Source organism: Mastigoproctus giganteus, chromosome 2 (genome assembly GCF_048544385.1).
Source record: "Mastigoproctus giganteus isolate SK-2022 chromosome 2, ASM4854438v1, whole genome shotgun sequence".
NCBI lineage: Eukaryota > Metazoa > Arthropoda > Arachnida > Uropygi > Thelyphonidae > Mastigoproctus > Mastigoproctus giganteus.
This window is the reverse complement of record NC_143576.1, coordinates 238,898,944-238,920,209: the sequence shown is the minus strand read 5'-3', so window position 1 is coordinate 238,920,209 and position 21,266 is coordinate 238,898,944. Positions and strand designations below refer to the sequence as shown.

Sequence of the window (21,266 nt, the reverse complement as noted above, 5' to 3'; positions counted from 1 at the left end):
ATTAATTATTCTGATTATCATGTATATTCTTCCGAATTTCACGTATAATTTAATTTTTTAATTGGTAAGGTAATAAAGGGTAAATTTGTGCTTAATATATCTTTACTTTTATAGCCTGTGGATAATATTCCTCCTATTTTCGCTAATTAGAATCGCTGTTTAATAGAATTAAAATTCAATTCACAAACGTGATCACAACAACCGGCGCTTACTATACATCGTATAGTGAACGGTACTTTACTATGGTGAGTCCATCGTAACATGATTTGATTATACAGTGAACCAATTGTAAAGCGGGGATCCATTGTATTTTTAACTATTTACGTGAAACTTCGGATAATTGGGGCAGCTGCTTAAATCAGGCCAAAATGCACTAGTCCCGATGTGTCCCAAACAACCGGAATCGACTGTATATATAAAAATACATAGAGCCTATTGGTATGGGGTAAAGTATAGTCTAAGAATTATCTGTTGAATCCATAGTAAAATTGCAAGAAAATACCTGTAAAGAAAATATGAAATTAGCAATGTGAAATTACTTATTGTTGCAATTACGATGATTTTGGCATTTTCTTCAGGAGTCCGCTGCCAAAACCAAGGGAAATGCAACAGTTAAGCAAAGGCCTCTGTTTCGAACATGATATATACACAGTGTACAGTATATTACTGAGATAAAGAAGTGATTAAAAGCGGATTGATTGATTTGATTTGGTAGTTGTTGGCGCATCGGCTTCTGTGGCCATATTGCACCTCCCAAGGTTTTTGCAGTACTTTGACCCAAGCCCGAGGCGGGAATCGAACCCGCGACCTTTGGGTTGCCGGGCAGGTACTTTACCCACTCGGCTAGATTAAAAGCGGAAGAAGAGTATGACAGCTGACATATATCTCGAGGCTGACCCTACAGAAGCAGAAGAAATAATAATAATAACAACTGGCGTAAAAATGAAAAATCTAAGGAAATAATATTTGAACGTAGAAAGAAAAGAATTGAGAAGAATGAGATGGAATTAAAATAAATTAATAGGTCGAAGTTGTACTTACTAATGTGCTATGCTGGAGTGTGGGGCGTGCACCCCATTGCACACACTAAAAAACCAGCATATTATTGAAATATCTACTTTTGACTTCAACAGCCTGTTCACTAGCATAGATCTATCTAATTTAAAACTATTAATGAAAGAACTTTACTTTAAGTATAAACATATCATAAACTGCAAACTAGACTACTGGAATAATTTAACCAACCTATGCATATTAAACAATTACATTTTTGATGGCACTACTGTCTATCTACAAACTAAAGGCACACCTGTGTGCAGCCCAGCTAGCTGTATACTAGCTAATCTTTACCTGCACTTTTCAGAAACCTCCTTACCTGCAGATTATGAATGTTTAGATACATCGATGACATGCTGGTTATCAACTGCAACAATTTCCTGCAAGAATTTGCCCACATCTATCTTCCAGAGCTCACTCTGGAAAAAACTAATAGCAATAACCTTTCTGCATATTATATAGACTTAGATATTAACCTCCATAACTCCCAGACTACCATAAACATCTACAATAAATGTAATGTATTCAACTTCAAAGTAGTCAACGTCACACATTGGCATTCCAACGTCGCAAAGAAAATTCATGCCAATATCATCCTCTCTCAATGTACACGAATAGCAACTATATGTAACAGCCACAACTTAGTCACCCTTAACATAAGATACCTCTACAACAAACTGCTGGATAACAAGTTTCCAGCAGCCTACTTCCACTTTCATTTCGATAAAGCTCTCCACATTTTATTTTACAAAAAATCAATCAACCACCCTATAAATATAAAGTGTATAATATAAAGTAGTCATCCTCACTGATCAGCCTGTGTAAATATGTACAGCACATACCCCTTGCCCTCTTTGGTGTCTCACAGTCTGATAAACTTGTGCCCACCGATTGGCTAATTAACTGGGGTATCCTTATTTTAAATTTCATATTTTCTTAAATTTAATTCATTTTTATTTTAACTCTTTACACACTAAAGATTTTAACCCTAAATGGTATAAATGGTTTTTCTACCAGTTTTAACACAACTGACTTAAACACTTGTAACCTGCTCCCAGAACTTCGTTCAGGGTTCTACCAGAGTAACAGCAATTGCAACCCCGAACTTCCCAAGCACCATCTTTGTCACTCTTCCTCATAATACTATTTACCATCCTTAACCCTATTTACTTTCCTTCTTGAGAGCAATTAGATTTTTGAAAGCAATCAAGATGCTATTTTCTACTATATTTACTGTTTTCACCTTACAATAAGTTCAGCATCTAATTCATGCTACTTTACAGTCAGTTAATTCTCTATGCTTTCCTGGGATGCATGCTACAAGTGTTTAATCCATTCTCACCCAATCATAATTCTACATTCTATTACTTCCACTTTTCTACACATGCTGTCGCTTCACCTCTACATATACATGCCAAATTATAGCAGAAATCTCTCTCCCTTTTGGAATCACCTATGCTGTGTGCTGACTTGCGCCCCATGGCCCACACTCCAGCATGGCATGTTAGTAATTACCACTTCAAGCCACTAATTCATTTTAATTCCATCTCATCCTTTCTTTCTATCTTCAAATATTATTTCCTTAGATTTTTCACTTTTATGCCAGTTGTTATTATTATTTCTTCCACCTCTGTAAGGTCAGCCATGAGATATACATCAGCTATCATACTCTTCTCCCGCTTTTAATCACCTCTTTATCTCAGTAATACAGGCAGTTCCTGACTTTGAGTTAATTTGTTCCTAGTGCGTGCTTGTAAAGCGAAAACTCGTAAAGTGGGAATTTATTTCCCATAGACAATGTTAAAAATAGTGGTTACATTCCCAACAATGAAATTAGTTAGCTAATTAGTTTATGTTTAAACAATGATTGATTTATGCAAAGAAATGAAAACATAGCCTGTAAAATCAAGCAAACTATAATAATAAAGAAATTATTTATGACTTACAAATGTTAAAGAATGTTTATTCTTCATTATCATCATCAACTAAATGCACACTTGCTGATCACTCATTATTGGTTCGGCACTTGTTGGTTTGTTGCGCAAGGAGTCTTCTTCAGAAATGCTTCAAGAGGCGTTTGTTTCCAAAATAATCTTCTCTTTTCTTTATAAATTTCAATAGCATGCATAAGCATTTTTTAATGGAAGGCACAAATTGCAACTAACACGATTTGTGCAGAGTAACAAGTTTACGAAGTTTAAAAAAAAAAAAAAAAAAAAGAATGAAGAGAAGATTCTGAAAAGTTTTGTTTTTTATATGATTGAAGATTTCAGTAAAGGGGAAAACACATTTCACCATAGTAACGTAAAAAACCACACAATTTCAGTTATCGGTATTTTTGCAAATGCAATAACATCGAGTTTATTACCCATTTATAACTGCAAGCAGTTATAAATGGGTAGTAACAGAAAAGCTCAATAAACCGGAAAGTGCAAATTGTTTTATTGTTTTATGGTCATGACCTCCAGAAATGTGCTTTAGAAAAATATCACAAAGTTGTTCAAAATTGGTTGTTATAACAGAACATATGATAATGATGAAAAGTGTAATGCATTTTAATAATTTGAATTGGTAACTAATACAATTTACACTATAAAAATGACCTTTTAGAGAGTTATACAGTGAAAATTTCAACTCCCGAGGTCGTGGAATGAATTACCAAAAAACAATGTATTATGGGGTTACGATATTTTCACGATATGATGGTGTCTCTGGAATGGATTAATATTGTAAAGTGGGGTGCGCTGTATTGTATTAGCTACGCACGTGGTTTGAAATGCAGTATTTGTGAATGTTTAACAGTCATTTTTTGCAATTAATATTCGTATTTTCGATTTTGTTGATACTTGATAAAAAAAATCTCGTAAACCCGGGAACTGCCTGTATACTGTACACTGAGTATATCTCGTGTTCGAAACAGAAGCCTTTGATTAACTGTTGCATTTCCCTTGGTTTTGGCAGCTGACTCCTGAAGAAAACACCAAAATCATCATAATTACAACAATAAGTAATTTCACATTGCTAATTTCATGTTTTCTTTACAGGTATTTTCTTGCGATTTTACTATGGATTCAACAGATAGTTCTTTAGACTATACTTTACTCCATACCAATAGGCTCTATTTATTTTTATCTACATTCCTTATAGTTTCTAGGTTTTTCTACTATTAATGTAGTACTCTAAAACTATAATCCTTTATATATTTCATGCTCTTTACCTCCTCTCTTATAAACATATATATTAAATGTAATTTTTTTAAAAAGTTACAGTGGATGAAAAAGGTTTTCAGTAGATGAAAAATTAAAAAGTCTGGTATGACAGATGCACCTAAAAGTGCAAAGCAGCATTAAAGGATGCAAAAGTATATATAAGTCTGTATTAATATATTGAATAAAGTATGCATAACTGAATGTGAAAATTACACAAAGTGCCAGTAACTAGAAGGGTGAGGATAGTAGAAAAGGGAGTGTAGTAGATATGTGAAAGGTGAAAGAATGTTAACATTCTTTCACCTATCACATATCTACTTCTTTTTTTTTTTTGTTAGTCGTTAGCACATCGGCTTCTGTGGCCATAATGCACCTCCCAAAGTTTTTGCATTTTCTACTCTGATCCAAGCCCAAGGCGGGATTCGAACCCGCTACCTTTGGGTTGCCAGGCAGGCACTTCACCCACCTGACTAACACAGTCGGCTACATATCTACTACACTTCCTTTTTATATATATATATATATATATATATATATAAACATATATGAAATTTGTGTTAAAAATGTAGAAAAATAGAGAATTAGAAAAAGTGTTAGATCAGATAAATGCCATCAAGGTATCGATTAAACATTACATCTGTCTGTAAAACTTATATTACAGAATTTAATGAACAGTATATCATGGGAATCAAATGAGAAATGAAATACATATAATTAGAATATGGTATATAGTTATTCAGAGTAAAAGTATACCTATAGCACCATAAGGCCAAAGTATTTAGTTAACCTAAGTTGGACTTCATTGTTATACCCTATAATTAAACACATAATATATAATAAAATAATTAACTATATAATATTGGAGTAAAAACACCAGTTTACCCATAAATTTAAACTATGTATGAGATACAATTAAAATGCATTTTACACTACATATGTAGTTTAAATTTATGGGTAAACTATGGTGTATCTACAACGAATTATATAGTTAATTACTTAAAACCCATATATAATTATGCCTTGTGCATTTCATCTTTAAATACATAATAAAATAAGATGATAATGAAGCTAATTACTGATAAAGGGATACATTGAATGATACATTTTCTAGGTCTAGCACCACTGAATGCATCCTATCAATAATGCCTGCAAGAATGTTTGCTGATGCTATCAAGGCAGTGTTGGGTGTGTCGGAAAACTGGTAGCTTGGGGGGGGGATACACGGACTAATAGACTAACAGTAGCTGCTAGCAGAGGTGAAAGTGATTCTTGCACTGCTTCTATTGGAATGAGCAGCAACCTGGAAAACAAGGGGCAGGGGATTTCAGAGACTGCTGGGAGTCATTGTGGAACAAGTAAATACACTGCCTGTGTTAGGGTAGCTAAGAACAGGAACAGGTGCATGTATACTTGCATATATAACATTAGAGCATTTTAACTTTAAGTTCAGTAATTTGAACCTATGCATACTTGCAAATAGACAGAAACAGGCAGCCCTAGCCAATTATTTACATGATGTATCAAGTGGTGCTAGCTTTGGAAAACGTATCATTCAGTGTATTCTTTTATCAGTAATTAGCTTCATTATCATCTTATTTTATTATTATTTTATTAGATATTATGTGTTTAATTATAGGGTATAACAATGAAGTCCAATTTAGGTTAACTAAATACTTTGGCCTTATGGCACTATAGGTATACTTTTTCTCTGAATACCTATATTTTTGATTTGATTGAATTTGAATTTGATTCTCATGATATAATGTTCATTAAATACTGTTTTATATATATATATAAAAGTAGCGATGATTCTTTTAAAATAAATTTCAGTGATATTCATTGTAATGAAATTTTGGTATTTGGTAGAATGAAATGAATCACAATGAAAAATGATAAACAACAAACAAGAAGTTTGTTGTTTATAAACTGTACTATTGCTGATGTCAACAACAAATACAATCTCATCACAAATAAATCTTCATGCAACAGTTCTTGGATTTTTTTTTTAATAATTCTTTCAGCTGGGTCATGTCAAGACCCTTCCAGATAAAGGTTTGTTTTCAACACTAGATTTGCCCATAAAAAAAAAAAAAAAAAAAAATGGTATATCCAACAAAATTTTATAGTTAATTGAAACCTTTTTTAAAAAAAAACATTAGGCAAAAAAAAAAACTACATACACATGATTTACTCTATTTTTATTTTAAGAAATTCTAATTGTGCAGAACCTAGTGACTGATATTTGTATTAAATATTTTATTTTTATTATTTCATTTTTTCATTCTGTATATTAATTTTTACTTAAGCTCTTGAAATGGCAAGCAGTAATGATGTGGCTGAGTACATGTGCCACTGTATTCACAAATGATCAGTGTGGGAATGCAGCAGCATAATTTGACCATGATTTAAGCTAGTGATTGCTAAACATAGTTAATCATTATGTTCTTCTCAAAATGATTAATTGCAAACTCTGACCTAATATGGTCATAGAATTTAAACAGAAAATAATTTATTTAATTTCTTTTTTACATTAAATCTAGATTATCTAGAATTTCAGAAAGAGAGGATTCAATTAATGGGATCCTATTATATTGTTGTGGTTTTTTATGGAATGAGGCACTACTACTAAGGTCACAATTCATCATAAAGTAATGTGTTTTGTGAAGGGGTAAAAAAAAAAAAACACAAAGTCACAAAAATTATTAATCAAACTTAGGTGCAATTCAATTTTTGGTTGCACTAAAGCACTGTGCACAATATAATATCATGCACATGATTTATTGTTCATATGACATCAATTTTATAACCTGGAAACAAAACTTTTAAATATAGTTTTTGAAAATGTAAACAATCACTAAGGAAATATTCACTCACTTAAATCTGATTCTTCTTCTTCACAAGAAAATTTTTCTTTATTGCTAGTTACATGCCATTTTGTGTGTTCCTCTATTACTTGTTCTTTTAAAGATTTCAGTTCTTCATATTCGAAATACTTCACCAGCATTGGCTGAAATACCTATTACACAAAATACATTATTTTTATACAAAATATGGGGGTATGTATTAGGGCATACACACCACACATTTTTATACAGAATATATGGGTAGGCCCTTATCACTTACACAAATTACAAATCTATCAAACAGTATTAGCATTAATAGTAGCAAATGATGCAAGAAAGTAAGCTTATACAGCATCAGCCAGGGGGGGGAATCCTATTTCAACTGTCCATCCCCTCCAATAGTGCCTAGTAATTCCTTCAATTTATTCAAACTATCCACTTCCACAACAATAGATGGTAGCTTGTTTCAGCAATCAACCACCCATTTGCTGAAAGCAAACTACTGCACATCAACAGCAAATTATAGGCCTAATGAATCTGATGAGTATAATGAGCAACTGGGCAGAGAAATAGAGTGGGCCAGTAAATTAGTGTCTTATAATGTGGAATTTTAATTTCCCAGATATTGACTGGAATTTGTGGGGTTGGTCACTCACACACTAGCAAGGCTTTTGTGGATTTATTGGATGATTGTTTTCTACAGCAGCAGCATATTTGGGAGGCAACTAGAGGGAGTAATTCTCTTGATCTGATTATCAGTAGTGATTCTTCATGCATCAAGAATCTGCAGATAAAGGAATCACTAGGTGGCAGTGATCACAGTGTGCTGAAGTGGGATTTACTCAAAGAGGTAACTACCATCAAGGGTAAAGGGAAGGGTTTTTGCTTTCATAAAGGTGACTACAGTGGTCTGAGACAGTATTTAAATTCTATACAGTGGAACCAACTGATGATGTTACCAACAGCAAATTCAAAATGGAAAGCATTCAAAGAATTAATCTTGGAAGCCACTAGGCTTTTCATACCAACAAAGAAATACTGTTCAAGATTTAGGCCTAAATGGATGTCAGATGAATTAATTAGACATGTCACAGAGAAGAAAAATGTATGGGATACATATAAATTAACATGTGACACAGAAGCCTATGATAGATATAAGCTGGTCTGTAACCAAGTTACAAAGGAGATTACAAGAAATATTTGGCAAAGGATACAAAGAAACACAGCAAAGAGTTCTTTACTTATGTAAACTCTAGAAGGAAGGGGATGAATCAGTTTGGTCCACTTGATATCGATGGTTCAACTTTTGATGATCCTGCTCAGGTAGCTAACAAATTGAATGAATATTTTGCATTGACATTCACACATGAAGAGTTATTCAGGGAGGGGAATGCCAGAGGTGTATTCAACTCTGGCAGTAAGCTAGATAATCTTGTAATAACTGAGAGTAAAGTGGAGGTGAAATTGTTGAAGAAAAACCTTTCTATTTCACCCATCCATTCACTCCAAATGTTTGTTTAGTTAGCATTAGCCCTGTATGCAGTACTCAAGGTATGGCCTGACCATTGCCTTATACAAGGGGAAAATCACCTTCTTATCCCTGTTACCAAAATTCTTGTATGCATTGTGATTCAACTCCTTCATTCTACTGTTAATATAAGTAAAGAAGTCTTTGCTACTTTTCTTGGCATTCTTTTCCAGAGATATCTCGTAATCTGCCTTGGCATGCCTAACCTCCTTTGTGACTTGATTGCCGAAAGTGGTTTTGCTCAATGTTAAGTCTAATGTCAACAAGTATCTTCTTTCATCTTCTCAACCTTCGGTCCATGCTAAGTACTATAGATGCTATAACCTCTTGTGTTTGGGGTTTTCATAAAAAAAAAAAAAAAAAAGTGGACAAAACCATGTCTTGATTCTAGAACAAGGTTTTTACTTTTCCCCCTGTTATTATACTTCCATCATAATAATAACATTCAATGTCTCTTACATTTCTAGGTTACAGCTTTAAAATGGACTGTAAACTGGTTAACAGATAGCAGACCAAACCAAATAGATACATATGAGGGTTTATTATTTAATTTGTGGACTGGTGCAAGATTTTATGTTTACTGTGTGAACTTTCCATAACTGCTGCTAGAGGCACTCTCCCTGATTGCTACTGAGCAGACTCTGCATGCGTATGCCAGTATGTCAAGCTAGTGTTGCATGAAGGCAGTTTTTTTAGCCACGTGTCACTGACGATCATTTAGAAGCAAGTATCATGTTTGATATGGGCAGATGGGCTAAGAAGTGGCAACTGAAGTTTAACCTTGACAAATGCAAAGTACTGCATATTGGTAGAAGTAAACCCAGAGAAATGTACCAACTGTGTGGTACTACACTTAAGGTGGTAGAAAATGAAAAAGACCTGGGAGTAATTGTGCAGTCAGATATGAAGTTTTCTGAGCAATGCAGACAGGCTGCCAGGGCAGGTCATGGGGTTTTGTCAATGATATATAGGAATTTTGCTAGTAGGGAAAAGGAGGTGATTATCCCTCTGTATAAGGCAATGGTCAGGGCAAGCCTTGAGTACTGCGTACAGGTCTGGAGGCCTCATTTTAGGAAGGATGTAGATTTACTTGAGCGTGTACAGAGAAGGGCAACAAGATTGGTGAGGGGAATGAAGGGATCCTCTTACCAAGAGAGGCTTAAGTTCTGCAAATTGCAGTGGCTGGAGACTAGGCACCTGTGCGGTGATCTGATTGAGGTATATAAGGCCTTGAATGGGTTGAGCACGCTGAATTCTGATGGGATCCTTCCACTTGTTCAGATTATGAACCTAAGGGGGCATAAATTCAAATTAAGAAAAGACAGATGTAGAATAGATGTGCGGAAATTTGCCTTTAGCCAGTGAGTGGTTAATTGCTGGAACAAACTTCCATCTGTCGTTGTGGAAGTTGATAGGTTGAATAAATTTAAGGAGGAACTGGGCAGGCATTTGGAGGCAATGGTGTGATTTTTTTTTTTTTTTTTGGCTGATGCTGCATAAACTCATACACTTGCTTTCTTGCATCACATGCCATTACTACTACTACTACTATATACAGAATGAACAGTGATTCATTATTTTGTCAGACAGGGATTCAGAAACAGTTAAAGAGATGAACAAAACATATGGTAATTAGTGTCTTGGTAGAATGGCCATATTTAAATGGCACAAGTGATTCAGTGAAGACAATGAGTCTATTGCAGATGACCCAAGGCATATTTGGTCATTTGGCCTGAAAATGTGAATCTGTGCCCGATGGATTCCACACAATTTGACTCCAGAACAAAAACAGCAAAGAGTAGACTTGTGCAAAGAAATGATTGATCATTTTGAAACAGGGTTAAAACTTCTTAAATCGAATAGTGACCTGCGATGAAACTTGGATTTTTCACTATGATCCAGAGACAAAACAACAGTTGAGTGAGCAGAAGCATTCTGATTCACCAAAATTTAAGAAATTTTGAGCTTCTCGTTTAGCTGACAAAAAAATGGTTCTTGTTTTTTGACATAAAAGGTATTCTTGTTACACATTTTGTGTGCTTCGTGGAATAACTATGAATAAGAATACTCTGAGGTTTTCAGAGTCAAACTTCACTGTGTCATTCATGAGAAATGTTAAGAATTTTCTGGTGTGAAGTGGTTTCTCCATCAATTCCGGGCTTCATATGGCTAATATTGTGCAGCCAGTATCTTCTTTCACTGCCATAGGTTCCAAGGTTTTGCCACATCCCCCTTATTCAGTGGACTTAGCCCCGTGAGATTTCTTCCTGTTTCCATGTCTGAAGAAAGCTCTGAAAGGCAAAGCATTTCACGTCCGACACAATGATGCTCGCAGAGCAACAACGGAAGCACTTCGCAGTATTTTTGAAAAATGACTTGCAAGAAGCATTTAATGTGTGGGTACGACAATGGCGAGGGCATGTAAAGTTCAAGGGAGAGTATTTCGAGAAGGAGAAATTCACAGAAGATTCAGATGATGACAATTAAGATAAGGTCTTGCACCAGTCCGCAAATTAAGCAATTATCCCTCATATTACCTAAAAATCTTAAATCCACACCAAATACTGTGGTCCTGGATTAATGATCATAACTGATTACACAACATTGACTGTAAACTAAAATTATCATTAATCAAGTGTATGAAATATGTGTTAAAGGCTTAATCTGTTCCAAGACCACTGGAATCTGAACTTTTCACAGAAAAAGCATAACTTTATAATACAATAAATGTACTGTATTTGAGAATTTAATATTAATAAATAGATATTTATGCTAACATTGTTAAATACAGTCAGTCCTCGTATAGCATGATAGCTGTGTTCCTGGAAACCCTCGTGCAATGGAAAATCGTGCAATATAAACAACAGGCCCTATGGGAAAAATAGGGTTAGGTGCAGACCACCCAAGATTGAACACACATTTGTAACCAAAACATTACCAAACACAATAAATAATCGTAATAAAATACGTAAGTGTTTTATTACGACTATTACGTAATAAAATATTGGTAATGCTTTTGCTTCTATCGTAAGCAAACTTGTTTTTTGTTTGATTTTCTATCCAAACAGATGACAGCCGTTCCATCTTTTCCAATTCTTTGTGTCTTGATCTAATGGATTTTAATTACACTTTGAGTTGTTCCTGCTACGAAAGTTGTTTTTATTTTCTCTGCATTCTTTCTAATTCTTGGCGTTGCCTCATTTAGGCCTGTAGCACATGAAATATCACATGGTCTTTCATTTTGCTCAAAGCTTTTCACAATTTCATATTTTTTTCTCTATCGACAGAGGCGGACTGGCCATAAGCCTTACTGGGAAAACCCTGGCAGGCTGGAGGCCAGTGTGATTTTGGCCATAAACACTAGTATAAGGCCACTACAAATTTTCCCAGGTAAGAATTTTTGACCCAGTCTGCCTCTGTTTATCGATATTGCTTTTCTTTTTCTCTCTGCATCTGTAGTATATTCACCAATGCTTCCTTTTAAGTATTTTACTCATTTTTAGGGAATAAAGCACAATTACAAAATGAGAAGGCACGTTTGATACACATAAACAAAGCTGTGAGCATGTAGCAACTGAATAAACAACACCGTAAAGGCAGAGACAACTCTATTAACACCTCACTAGCTCACATTTTACTAAAGCACATTTCTGGGAGTTACTATCATAAAACAATAAAAACAATTTCCATTGCGTTCCTGCTAGTGAAATCTGTTATAAACGGGTAATAAACTCAATTTAATTGCATTTGCGATAATACTGATGGCTGGAATTGGGTGGGTTTTTACACTATTATGGTGAAATATGTTTCCCCTTCACTGATATAAAAAACAAATACATTTTCAGAATCTTCGCTTCATTCCTATCGTGTTGCATTCAGTTGGGGTGATTCCGCATCTGACTGCCATTTCTTGTAAACACAAAGGCGAATCGTGCATAAGCGAATTCGATTCGTGTTATATACAATATATTGTTCCCCTATTAAAAATCGTATATGATCAAATTCGTGTAGTGCAAACCCGTGTTATACGAGGACTGACTGTACACACATAATTAATACATTAAATTGATAAAAAAAATTCTTACCTTTAGTTAAAATAATTAATAAGGGGGTTGATGGAGAAACATAATTTTTGGAAGGAGAATTTTATTCCATAATAGCGTCTGAGGTTCAGGTGTGGTTGAAGCCAAAACTACATCTGTTTCTAATTCTAATCATGGCAAAAAAGGTAACAAATGTTTGTCTGTGTTACAGCCTTTCTCCTGCTTATTAACAGCTTTTTGAAATAGGACATGATTCATACTGGTGGGTCATAAGCTGTAGTTTGCTCTATGGGGAGATGTCTTTTACCCATCTCTTCATCTAATTGCAATGATACAGAATTTCCTTAACCTCTACAGTTGTCACATGATCACCCTGATCTCTGCCTTCTTTCCACTCTCATGTTCAATCATAGACAGTTTTAACGTGGTGAGCACCCATTTATTAGACTGGACCAGGTCTTCAATATCCTCCTCATCCACTTCAACTCCTATAAATTGAACAACAGAGACAATTTCTCAATGAATATTAGCCTAGTCTTCAAAGCAGTATTCAGGCTGTGAATCAGTACTTCTTGCCATGCTATAACATTTCTTACAGACACCAGGATGTTGAGCTTCATCATCCAATGTTCCTTCAGTGTTCATGCCATCACCACTTGCCATGTTGCTTCATAGCATTTCCTAAACATCTTCATGCAGAGCCTCTTGAAGTTAACTATCACTCAATGATCCACAGACCAAAGAAGTGGTGTTGTTTGGGAGGAACATCACCTTGATGAAAATGAATTTTGCACTCCAGAGAATGCAGCAGGTTAAGGGTTATGGCCAGGTGCATTGTCCAAAAGCAGCATGCGGACTCCTACTAGACAATGATCTCTCTCTGGATGGGACTCTTTCTCCCATGTGCGACGCAACGACTGGACCACATGACCACAGCAACTCTGCTGCAGCACGTTGCCTGGCGTTCTGAACTGGGCACCTTTTCCCAGTTCACTTTTAAAACCCTATCCCTAGGCAGGGAAGGGGAAGAGATGGGCCTCTGTCTCATCCCCTCCCCTGCCCCCCTTTTCTCCCTGGTGGGGCTTGCTCCACTGACACTCCTGGGATCGCCTTCTCTTTCGTTCCCATACTTCTACCTGTTCCCCCCAATCTTCAGTCTTCCCCCACTCTACCTTTACCGACCGTGAATGTCCCACTGCAAGCTACTAAACTCAATGTGGAAAATTAAACCTAACCTTCATTTAAAACATATCTCGGCCTTACCTAAACCTCTAGTGTCAACCCCATTTTTTTTTTTTTTTTTATTTAGGCCCTAGCCACTGAAATCTCAAGAAATTAGGTGGCAGGGCCTGCCAGAGTAAATAATGTAATACTGGTGTACCTGGTCTGCCTCCACGGGGCCAAGTGTGGGCAACGTTGGGCCTCAGTAGGGGTCCAGCGGCTAAATGACCAGATGAACAACGGTACACGACAGTACACATGTACAAAATCCATACACTTTTAAATCTCTGGCCTCAACAGTGTTCTGTTTCACATGACAATGTATACTACGCGGAGATGGGGGAAAACCCCTGGTGCCGTTTGACACGAATACACTTTACACTTGTCCAAAAGCAGCAGAGCTTTCAATGCAGGCTTGTTACTGATTGGGTATTTCTTCACAGCAAGACCAAAAATTTCAATTGTTCATTCGACAAAAAGCTTTCTGGTCATTCATGTCTTGTGGCTGCACTTCCACTAGACATCCAATTCACCTCTGATAACCTTTTTGTTACTTGAACGTCTTGGAATGTTCTTGTGATCAGTGCCAGATTAGGGAATGGGCTAGCAGGGTCCTTGCCCAGGAAGGCATTCTTTAAGAGGGCTCCAAATTTTACAAATCATGAAAAAAAAAAAAAAATATATATATATCCTTAGTAAAGGGTGCCGAAAAATATTTCTGCCTGGGGGAAAAAATACCTTGGTCCAGCACTGCATGTGATACACAATTATGGGATATAAGTTAAAAATACCAGAAGTATTAGCAACAAGGCAAGTTTCTCCTTCACAAGCTACCCTTTGCCAGGGTAGCTTGTGAATGCAAATGTATGAGCTTATGCAGCATCAGCCAAAAAAAAAAAAATCACACCATTCCCTCCAAATGCATGTCCAGTTCCTCCTTAAATTTATTCAAGCTATCAACTTACACAACAACAGATGGAAGTTTGTTCCAGCAATTAACCACCCGCTGGCTAAAGGCAAATTTCCGCACATCTATTCTACATCTGTCTTTTCTTAATTTGAATTTATGCCCCCTTAGGTTCGTAATCTGAACAAGTGGAAGGATCCCATCAGAATTCAGCGTGCTCAATACATTCAAGGCCTTATATACCTCAATCAGATCACCGCGCAGGTGCCTAGTCTCCAGCCACTGCAATTTGCAGAACTTAAGCCTCTCTTGGTAAGAGGATCCCTTCATTCTCCTCACCAAACTTGTTGCCCTTCTCGGTACACGTTCAAGTAAATCTACATCCTTCCTAAAATGAGGTCTGGACCTGTACGCAGTACTCAAGGCGTGGCCTGACCATTGCCTTATACAGAGGGATAATCACCTCCTTTTCCCTGCTAGCAAAATTCCTATATATCATTGACAAAACCCCATGACCTGCCCTGGCAGCCTGTCTGCATTGCTCAGAGAACTTCATATCTGACTGCACAATTACTCCCAGGTCTTTTTCATTTTCTACCACCTTAAGTGTAGTACCACACAGTTGGTACGTTTCTCTGGGGTTATTTCTACCCATATGCAGTACTTTGCATTTGTCAAGGTTAAACTTCAGTTGCCACTTCTTAGCCCATCTGCCCAAATTATCTAGATCCTGTTGCAGTAGCAGACTGCCATTACTGTCATTAACAACCCTGCCAACCTTTGTATCATCTGCAAACTTCGACATTAAGCCTGATATACCTTCATTAATATCATTGATAAATATACAAAACAACAGTGGACCTAACACCGAACCCTGTGGGACTCCACTAGTAACATAGGTTCTCTTTGGCATCTTCTTCCAAAAGAGAGACAGTGAATACCTGGTGAAGAAGTGAGCCTTCTTCTTCCATCTACTCACAAAATTCACCCTTAAATTTATCTGTTGCCTCTTTATCTGCACTTGCTGCTGCTTCATTATGCCTAGCTACACTTAACTTCAGATCTCTTTTTAAAATTTGCAAACCACCCCTTACTAGCTCTAAAATCTTCAAAATGGGAATCAGATGACTGATGAATACCATGTTTTATGTCACCAGATTGGCTTCAGACATATTACAAATAAACTGGGCACTCACATATTCACCTTTCATTTATTTTTCAGGAATCTACAGCATTAATAATTTTTCCATTTCTATAATTATTTCCCTCACTTTGAAAACTCTAGTCAAAGTATCCTTCACTTTCATTGTTTTAAATACATCCCTTTGTTTAATGACACTCAAAATCATGGATTGTATAAGAACATATCCACTTACAAGTAAACTTTATTCCCATTTTCATGTTTTTAAATAATTTCTTGTTGTACAGAAATTTAGAATGTTTGTACAGGAATTGATTCCCTACTTTTCTTTTCTTTTGTACTCACTTTCAGGCTTGATTCAGCCATGACTTGATTTAATTTAGCAAAATCACAGAAAATTTATGAAAATCAGAGAGAGATGTTTGAACAATCACAACAAAATTATGAATATCACAGAGACTTTTTGTACTACCTAAATGGATGCCTTCTGAAATCCATTTAGGTCTAAAACTTGACTGCTGAATTCATTCAAACTGTCAGCCTCAACTACCTGCGAAGGAAACCTGTTCGAGTAATCAATGAATCGCTGGCTAAAAGAAAACTTCCTACTATCTAGTCTAAACTTCTTCCCCTGTAATTTGAATTTATGCCCCAGAGAGCTTTAGAGCTTTACTATAAATAAAATTTCTTAGATAAAAACAAAAAAATATATGCTGATCTACATAATTAGAGCCTTTGAGCTACTTATTTACCAAAATTAAAACCCTCCAATCCCACTACATTACTAGTTAGGTGATACTATATTCGTGCTAAATCACTGATATAAAAAGCTCTATAAATATTAAGTCATAACTTACAAAATCTCAAGTTAAATTTAAAAATAAGCTAATGAAGGTGACCAGGACTATTAAACTATTTACTGAACACAATTTAATATGTTAATTAAGTAAAAAAAAAAAAAAAAAAAGGCAATATTTTCTTTTTATGGCAGCTCCGAACAGAAAACAGAAAAGGTTATTTGAACCTATAGTAATTTAGTGTTGTGAATGAATTGAGGGCTGAGGAACTAGAAGTGTGCTAACATTAGAAGGTTGTAATTTTCTGGAAATACAGAAGGAGGAAGGTCATATCAAACAATAAAAGCACAACATTTAGTTCAGCTTGAAGTCTGTGAATGGATAGTGGATAGTTCTACAAACAGTTGAACTAGTTTAGAAGAAAGAATTGAAATTAAAAATATATTCAAAAGAATAGTGTCTAAGGAAATATCTGCAGAAAAAGCACATAGAAGAAACTGAATGCCTGCACTGCTGTTGTTATTTATGTAGTGCATTAGTATCTAAGGTCATATTTATGCTGTCTATTATGTCTATCTGTATATAAGTCAATCTGAATGTTGAGGGCTGAAAAATTTGGAACAATTGATGGAAGAAACCCTAACTCCAATACCTCAGATGCTTGCCATGGAACATATGACAGCCCCAAAAAACCCGAAAGCCCGCAAAATTCTAGCAGTAGAGAAACATCAAGACAGATTTCAGTAAAGCCTTTAAGATTCTCTCCAGTCCATCCACTCACCATGAACAGAAATAGGATAAGAACAACCATACTATTCTCTTCCACTTCGCAACTGTCTAGCTATAAAGTCAAAACAGAAAAAAAAATTAATACTTAAAAGTGTTTATGTGCATCAGTCTTCACTAACTTCCAAATTCCTTGTTAAACTTACTCCAAGTGGCTTACACTGGTCAGAAATCTACTTGCAAAAGGGTTAAAATTTTTCCAATATAAATAAATACATAAACCTGTGAAAACACGTGTAAAATAAAACATACAATTCTTCACCCACTGAGCTAAAGAAAACTGAAATTAATCTGAGACAATCACAAACCTCTGTTCTACAGACCTGATGATGATATTCAGCAGAACCTTGAAAAATATTATGGTGATCACTTTGTATTCGCTTAAAACTGTTTAAATTAAAATTAATTAATATCAAAAGATGGTATAATGGTGTTCCTTATCTTTATTACAAATTTTTATACAGAGACAAGTTCTAAATAAATATTCAAATTCACGAATGAGCACAAAATCATCAAATGGATTAATTCCGACTTTGACTATGAATAAAGCTTGTTTCTGTAATGAAAGCATGTTTCAATTTTATATACTAAGAAACAAACTGACCTTTACTTTAATAAAACAGCTTGCTTTTCTTTAATTAATACAGTCAGGTTAGAAACAAAACATTAAATTTTCAGAACATATATATTTCAATAAACAGATAATACCTCCTCCTCCTCCTGCATGTGTGGTAGGAATACTTCTGTAAATTCTTCCAATGCATTTTGTAGTTTTAATCCATAATTAATGCGTTCTGAGGCTGACTTCTGGGTACAAGAATAGCCATCTTGCAGTAATGCCAGTATATCAGAGAGCTGATTATCTGAATGACAGTTGCACACTGCTGCATCATGAATAGAAAGAGACTAAAAGAAAAACAGAAACCAGATTAAAAACCAAGAATACATAAAAAAATTCTTGAAATGCTATTTTTAATTAAAACTTTTCAGTCTTTAAATAAAAATAACATTTTTATAAAATCATCGAATGGACGAATTCTGACTTTGATTATAAATAAAGCCCATTTTTGTAACGAATAAAGCATATTTCAATTTTATATACTAAGAAACAAACTGACCTTTACTTTAATAAAACAGCTTGCTTTTCTTTAATTAATACAGCCAGGTTAGAAACAAAATATTAAATTTTCAGAACATATACATTTCAATAAATAGATAATATCTCCTCCTCCTGCATGTGTGGTAGGAAAACATCTGTAAATTCCTCCAATTCATTTTGTAGCTTAATCCATAATTAATGCCTGTAGTATAATCATATATCACAGCCTGTAGTATAGCAAAGCAAACTCAACAATTCAAAAAGGGTTTATGATTCAAACAAATGAATCATACAATATGACATGATGCATCACACTTTACTTGTCATTTTAAAAGTCAAGATTAGTCAGTGATCAATCTATCTGAATATATATCAGGACCCAAAAGATTGTGCTCAAAGTCTAATAATTATTACCAAAAGTTGTTACCAAGCACGGGGGAAAAAAAAAGAAGAGCAATGGCAAACGAAAAAAAAAAAGGGGGGGGGTGCTATTGGAAGAGCGTTACACAGCAAACTGGAGTCATGTGATGGGATACTGGTTACCGGTGTTTACCTTGCTTGTTAGTTCAGAAAAAATTAAAACTTTTAAATATCTTTTAAGTAATTTACTTTTACCTATATGTTACATTAATTATAAATTATATATTACCAACGTTCGAGTGTTGGCATTCGAAGTGAGCGGACGCGCTTCGTCAGGGCTCCTCAGTTAAGTGGATTGGATTACTGTTGATTAGTGCTTTTAAATATTTGATTTATTTAGATATTGTTGGATTATTTTGTTACAGGTTTTCCTTTAACAGTTTGATTTTTATAATATTATAGATATAATATTTTAAAGTTAATTTTCATTGATATTTAGCTAATTTTATAATGGTAGTTACGAGATCTGACCTTAAACACGTCACAGGGTACCGTGACTCACACGGAAATAGCCGATGGCGATTTACGGGTGGGTCATGATTTAATCCGTTGCAGAACCTGTGGAATGTTTTCCAAGGTCGATCTGGTGACTAATCATAGCTCACCTCGGGATTCTTTTCTTTGTGTTCGATGTAAGGAGTGCACTGATCTTAAATTACAATTTGGTGCACTGATGGAACAATCTGAGTCACTGAAAAACGGGTGCTTACCCTCGAGAATAATACATCTGGGAGCTCGTCAGGGACTAAAGACTCCAGCAATCTACCAAGTGATGCACACCCGATTCGGGCCCCAAAACAGAAAAACCAAGTGCAAACTACTCTGGTTAAAAAGGACACTGTTTTATTAGGAGACTCCACTGTCAGGGAAACGGGGAATATCTTTTGTAATAAGGATAGGTGGAGTAGAACCAGGGTATGTCTGCCAGGATCAGCTATTAATGATGTCACCAACAGATTGTCAGATTTTAAGGGGGAATAAAGAAAATATTATTATTCATGTGGGGACTAATGACATTAAACGTACACGATCTGACGATTTGTTGGAAAAATACAGGACCATGCTGAGGAAATGCCACGAGCTAGGTCACAATGTCTATGTGTCTGCAATTCTCCCCAGACATGATAGGAGGGATTATATTTAAAAGCCTTGTGGATTAACTCAAGACTTGAAGGACTCTGCAAGGCTTTAGGGGGAAAATTTCTATCAGCATGGCCGACACTTGTAGGTAGATGGAATTTGTTTTGTAGAGATGGGATACACTTAAACAAAGGTGGTGCAAAGGTTTTTGCCAGTATTATTGAGGATACTTTAAAGGTTCAGGGAAACTGCTAGTTGGGGGGGGGGTAATACTAACACGCATTTATCTGATAATATTGGTCAAAGTAACTCTTGCACATACCTCAAGAGTTCTTATCTGTTACCCCAACTGGACATATCTAGATATCCAGTTGGACTGGACATATCTAGATGTATATATCCATATCTAGACTGGACATATCTAGATGTCCTTTCTGCCCCCAGAACGGGGGCAGAAATGTTTCAAGTGAGTGGGTTGCTAATGCCAGGGAAGAGAGCCTAAAAAACCTCAAGGGTTGTGTTAGGGTAGTTAAATATACAAGAACAGTAAGTCTTAATTGTTTATATAGTAATGTTAGAAGTGACGTCAATAAAATGAGCGAATTCGAACTGCTGGTTAAAACAAGTAACGTGGACATAATAGGGCTTACGGAAAAGTGGTGCCACCCGGAGATAGGGGATGATGAGTTTCAGTATGGTATGTATAATGTATTTAGGAAGGATAGGGTAGATAGAAGGGATGGTGGGGTAATGCTTCTTACCAGAAGCAGCCTGTGTGCAATGATAGCTTTCCCAGATTCAGACATTTCACGTGCTAGTATAGAATCTGTATAGTATAAGATAGTTGGGAAAAAAAGGTATAATGCGAGTAGGAGTAACCTACAGACCAGGTGATTGTGAAGATTATGACGAAAGCCTCTATATACAAATGGAATGGGCAAGTAAGCATCAATGTCTTATTACGGGTGATTTCAATTTGCCTCTAATTGATTAGAGTAAATGGGAAGGAAACTCGACATGGAAAACAAAATTTTTAAATCAACTAGATGACGGTTATTTGTATCAACGTATCAGGGAAAGTACTAGAGAAAAGAATATCCTAGACCTCATCATCACCCATGAATCAGATGACAAAA

General features: G+C 35.6%; 1 protein-coding gene across 1 annotated transcript in view; it reads right to left on the bottom strand.

Moving 5' to 3' along the window:
• LOC150090288 (F-box/LRR-repeat protein 5-like) overlaps window positions 1–21,266 on the bottom strand; it is a 204,433-nt gene that overhangs the window by 136,465 nt on the left and 46,702 nt on the right. Inside the window, exons 3-4 of the mRNA XM_090369064.1 lie at window positions 18,240–18,437; window positions 7,140–7,281 (exon numbers count right to left, since the gene is read on the bottom strand). Of these exons, the coding sequence (XP_090225190.1) occupies window positions 7,140–7,281; window positions 18,240–18,437 (340 nt within the window). The remainder of the gene's footprint in view (window positions 1–7,139; window positions 7,282–18,239; window positions 18,438–21,266) is intronic.